We start from the raw sequence: 6000 nt of genomic DNA on the forward strand, positions 1-6000 counted from the left end.
GCATGTCCAAAGATTGGAAATATCAACCCTGAGATTGGAGATAATTAAAATATTTATAAGAATTCACTTTGATCAGAATCTTTGAATGCGACAGATTCATTACCTGATTATACATTTATTACCATATTTTGACATAGGTAGAGGCTAGCTTCTATGATGTCCGTGAGATTATTTGTTAAATTTTATCAGTTTTAGAAAGATAAAAATTGCAGTTGTTGAGTGGGAAAAGTGTGCGATTTGGATTTTTAATGTTTTTAACAATGTTTCAATCATGTTGCTATGGCATCCACAGTGTGGCATCTTATAGAGATGTGTAGTACTGGGTCATCGTGCCACATACATGTAGCGTGATGTCCCATCCAGTCATATTATCCTGACACCAGGCCAACAAGTCCTAACACTAGTGGAAAGAAGTAGAATTTGCACAAATGGTCCTTGGTTTAAATATTGGCCTTCATGTGTGTGTGTGCATATATATATTTTGCATTGTCTTTATGATTGGCATTAACTGTTACCGAGAAGATTTACTTAAGCATTGTTGCCCTTAGTCCATTTTTTCTGTGGAGGGTGCTGGTTTCCAGACAGTTTAAGAGCATTAATGTTTGCACTGCATTGGAAAAATAAGGACTAAACAATATCAAGTTGATGCCCAAACTACACATGTAGAATATTATATACACTGTATTAAGGCTTGGAGATTAAAGACATGGAATTTCCCAAATACGGTGGGTACCATCATAGAAGGGTAGAGTGACCATTCTGCTAGAACAGGCATGTGGTAACGCGATATTTCATGTCACTAGTACAGAAAAACAATGGCCACCAAGTAGGCTACTTGGATTCCAGTACTACATAGGTTTTCACATATATTTGCCTTAAAATTTTGACATGTTTGTAGTCCCTGATTTGACATTAACTGATCAGAATTTAGAATAAAGGGTTAGTTCATGTACGAGAGGGTTCTGTGATCTTGGGCAGAGGTCTTCAAACGATCTGGAAAAGTTTCATAGTGCAGGCGTTATCACACATTTACTGACTTTAAAGTTGGAGCTGTGAAGCAGAAATGCCTGTTGCAAGAAGTTGACACAATTGAATAATTCTGACTAGATACGCAGGATAGCTGTTTAACTTGAGAGACCTATTTGGAATTGAACTGTACTTACGAGATATTGAGTGACTAAATTTATTCTTTCTTTCAGGCTCAAGAAATGACTGGGATAGCAGTACCAAAATACTATAACCCTGCAGCTGTTAACCCATTGAAATATGCTGAACAAGTTCAGAAAAGGAAACTACTGTGGTCAAAAACTAAGGATCACAAGGAGGTAAAATCTTGGCAATTTGTTCTAGAGCCTACATTAGTGGTATGCAAGACATAGCACTTTTCTGCCTGAATTGGTACGCATTGCTAGTTGATAGTTGCACTTAGTTTTTCATTTGTATATTAGTAATGAACTGCTTGATAGATAATCATTTTTGGGAGGAATCATTTTGAAGCTAAGACAGTTCATTCTGTGACATGATTGCTTTTCCCTTTCACCTTGGGATCAAAGTTACTGTCATTGATCATTATTTAGGAAGGTTTTGAGTTTTTTAAGTTGCTTTTATTTTCTGAATTCCTCTAGATTATTATCACTTGTTATTATGGTAAACAGTTGATTCCTTTATGTGCTTGCTCACCCCTATGACACTGAGCTGATATCACAGAAAATTTTTTCATGATCTTATATTTCATAAGCCATTTCACTTTTTAGAACTGATCTTTTTACTAGCATGGCAGCTGGAATTGTGCTGACTTGCCAGTGAAGCCATTTCACTTTTTGGAACTGATCTTTTTGCTAGCACAACAGCTGGAATTGTGCTTGCTAGTGCAACCTAATCATACAGTACATTTACTAAACCCATTGATAGATATCAGGGATAAGAGTGACACAAGTCATTCTGTGACGTTACAGGTAAGGAAGAACAGTATCAATTTTGAGGTCCATGTCACCTTACTCTTGTTGCATTTAGCTTCAGTCTTTTGGACACTGTTATGCTTATAATCATGAAATTTGGTGATGAGATGAATTTCTTGAGAACTAAGCAAGGCTGTTATGACCCGTATTTCATGCTTCACTCTGGGTTCATTTAGCATAAGTTCATTTCTCAAGCACTCTTCAAGCTATAATTTCGAAGTGATTGTATGTATTTCTATTACATCACATTTAGTACAAAATATCACTGAACTACATCTTGCTATTTAAATTGCTTTGGTCAAGTTGTTGAGTCCACATGGTGACCAGATAAGTTCATTGCACCCTGTATGTATCCACTGCTCCATTGGCTTAAGTGGTTAGAGCATCTGCCTTGGATGCAGAAGTTGTGGGTTCAAACCCCAGCTGAGTAATACCAAAAGTCTAGCAGCTGCTTTGCTTAGCGCTCTGCATTAAGAGGTTAGTGTTAGGACTGGTCAGCCTGGTGTCAGGATAATGTGACTGTGTGGAACATGATGCCGCATTGCTAGTCTTCACTATAAACTGTCAAACTGCAGACACGTTAGCGATATGACTGAAATTTTTTTAAAGCTATATTAAGAATCCAAATCACATGGACACACACCATGCTGTTGTCTCTTGAATCTTAAAACTTAATGAGGAAATGCATCTTAATGAGTACTTAACTCTCATCACAGAATTGGACTACTGTGACCTATGTTTTACACTTCACTAAAAAATTTGATTCAAGTTGATTTCTTTAGCACTGTTTAGTCTCTAGTCTGGAACCATTAAACTCTTTGATTTTATGCATCTCGATTAGTATCACACTCATAAATGAAGGAAAGGTCTCTGTGACCTGCATACATTGTTTGCTGGCTGATTAGGTGTTTTGCATTTAGCACATAAACACAAGTTGCTAGCTCAACTGTTCATAGACCCGAGTGGCCAAGTGGTCTAAAGCACTGTCCGTAACGGATCACTGCCATCTAACCTCTGTCTGCGTGGCTTCAGTCTCGGATTCTGCCAATGTGGGTATGTGAGAAAGCTTGCCAGTAGCTTCTCGAGGGTCCGTGGTTCTTTCTGGGGCTTTCCTGGATTCTTTCTCCACCATTAATACTGGCTGCCATGTATAGCCTATCGTGTGCTGAAAAATGGCGTTAAACACTACAACAACAACATAGACCTGAAGAGCTTATGGTATTGCCTGTTGTCTGGCATCTATCCATTTGTACAAGTTTCTTGTCACTATTCCTCCTGAACTACGTGTAGATTTGTAATGAAATCATATTTACATGTTTTTCCCAAGGTCTGGCTGGTCATAATTGGAATTTGGTTTTCACAGAACTCTCATGATTCAAGACTGTCTATATAGTGCCAATTAAAACTTCAGCTCAGAAAAATTAAAGATGGAAAAGAGTCTTTAAAAAACACACTTTTAGGTCAGCATTTCACTGTTTAGTTTTTACGCTTAATAAATAAAGCTTACAGTGGCTCCTAGAAACAGCAAGAAGTTTCACAAGGTGAGCTTTGTAATCGGTTTTTACATTGGTTTTTTATTATTATTTTGCTCCAGATTATTAACTTGCTTTCCTTAATCCATGCTGGGAAGTTTCAGAATACCTTGTGTTGTATCCAGTTTCAGTTAAAGTAATGATTGTTAAATAAATAAATAGTTATTTTCCATGTGAGGTGTTGGATTAAAATTTAACCTCAAAACACCATGTTTTATATACACGTGTGCATTAGGGCTGTTAAGTAAAACATACATGGGACCCAGGGAAGGCACTTTTAGTATACAATAGTCACCCATAGTTGCATTTAGAAATTTGTATTATTTTCATATTCAAGTCTTTGGGTAATCTGAGTACCCTGGCATATATTTTCTTTTAAAGTGCTTTCCCTGGGTAACATGTATGTTTAAATAGAAAAGCCCTTGTTACTTAAACAAAATTGTAAGACTATAATTAATCAATTATAAAGAGATAAATTCAGCTATTTTTGATAAAAATAACTCCAGAGTTATACTAGATCATGTGAATTTCAAGCAGAGTGTAAACAAGTAGCGTATGAGCTTGCAATGCACAACTGAGTAAGGTAGATAACCACTGTTTCAAAAGTTCAAATGCAAATATCTAATTTATGATCAAAATGTATGAAATGATTGAACTACATATATAAATGAGCTGCAGTATGATTTATTTATGAATGGAAATGGGAAAATGAGGTTAGATCTTAATAAAATAATACTGATTTTTATATGTTAAAATAGGAATATGTTGTTTTGTGGGGGTTTTTTTACCCAAGGGAGGTAACTGTAACACTTAGCACACTGTTTGCAGTCTGCATAGCCAAAAATAGCATCTAAGAGATTCTTGTGTTCTGTTCTGTCCCAGATGATAAGGTTTATGAAGTAATATATTCATTACACGTTTGGTTACCAGAATATACCAAATGTCAAATGCGTAACTTTGATATTTAATATTTAATTAAATAAGTGGACTTTCAATGGTTTGTCATTTACTAGATCTGTTTTCTTGTAAAAGTTGTAATATGCTTGTTTCTCTAGTAATCTTCTGCATATTAAAATCAATGTTTTCATTAGGAAAAAGAGGCACAGTGGCAGTCCACGGCCTTTGCATTGGACAATGATGGGAAAATGGCCAATAAATTTCGCAAGTTGATGGGCATGAAAGAGAATGAAGAAGGAAGGGTTGCTGAGAAAGATGAGAAAATGACTGATGAACAGAAGAAAAAGCAGGATGAATTGTTTTCACGTCTGGACAAAGAATATGAGTTTGCCCGAATGGCCACACATACACACAGGGGCATTGGACTTGGGTTTCAATCACAGTCACAAACTTTTCCGCCTAACACAATCAAGTGAAATGCATAATTCAAAATTTATATTTTTATGCTGTTTGGTTTTTTTAAGTTCCCTAGCTAAAGAACTAGAAACCTTTATTCATTTCTGAACTTGAACTGTCCACTACAGTTGTTCAATAAGAGTATCTTTTTCAGTCATGCTCCAGTATAATGAAGAAGGCATAGCTTAACTTTTGTATTCAGAAATGTACATATGTTTATGCTTTTATTCATAGAAGAGTATTACTTATGCTCAAGTTAAATGCCTGTTATGAATGGACCTGTATGGTCTCGACAAGTAATACGATTCCTGGTGGTTCACATATTGCAGGACCAATTGATAGAACTGGGTTTGATTTGTACAGATGCTTTTGAAATGTACATATTGTATATATATATATGTATATACGGTAAATGTTATTTCAAGAACAGAATAAAATTTCCCATGATTGAAATGGTATCAAATGTATTGTTCTAATGATTATAAACTAACACATGATTTTGACATGGTCTGTAATGCACATGACTGTTGTTGTAGCATGTATTCATGTATGTCTTTCAAATTTAGTGTAAGAGATTTATTGGTACATTTTATACTTTTATGTTAAGGAAACCGTTCTTATTGTCAGAAGTGTTTAAGTCACATTGAGAGGGGAGAGAGAGAAAGAAAGAAAGTACAATAATCATTCACTGTCAAAGTCAAATAGCACTAAGCAATATGAATAAGAAATAATTAAAATAGAAATAATTTCTAAACATTCTTTGTACTTAATGTGTTTTAATTGCTGCTGTATGGCCAAGCATGTTATATTACACGTGTGTCTTATTAATTTTTTTTCTCCACACAAAAGCTGAAATTTGTCTATCATTTACAGTTACCAGGTGCTGTTCATGGCTTGCTCTTGGCTTAAAGAACCCTGTCAGTTTTGGGATAAAAATGTCTGAGATTTAGGTCACTGTGACTGAAGAAGAACAATGGTCCTCACATAACTCAAGTTTTCTACTACCTACACTTACCAAACTTTGTTAATGGGATAAGGAAGAACCCATTTGATTTCAGAACCAAATGGTCAGGGTCACTGAAAGAAGAATGGTTTCTGCACAATAATTTGAATTCTCCATCATCTACACTTAACATTGTGGATGGCTTGTACTTGGT

At 35.5% G+C, this 6000-nt stretch overlaps 1 protein-coding gene across 1 annotated transcript in view; it reads left to right on the plus strand.

Annotated features, from left to right (window-relative positions):
* LOC149777226 (uncharacterized) overlaps window positions 1-5597 on the plus strand; it is a 30576-nt gene extending 24979 nt beyond the window's left edge. Inside the window, exons 7-8 of the mRNA XM_089941969.1 lie at window positions 1200-1325; window positions 4582-5597. Of these exons, the coding sequence (XP_089798095.1) occupies window positions 1200-1325; window positions 4582-4863 (408 nt within the window). The 3' untranslated portion in view covers window positions 4864-5597. The remainder of the gene's footprint in view (window positions 1-1199; window positions 1326-4581) is intronic.
* Window positions 5598-6000: the final 403 nt, after the last annotated feature.

Source organism: Sinohyriopsis cumingii, chromosome 18 (assembly GCF_028554795.1).
Source record: "Sinohyriopsis cumingii isolate HCF-2022 chromosome 18, ASM2855479v2, whole genome shotgun sequence".
Classification (NCBI taxonomy): domain Eukaryota; kingdom Metazoa; phylum Mollusca; class Bivalvia; order Unionida; family Unionidae; genus Sinohyriopsis; species Sinohyriopsis cumingii.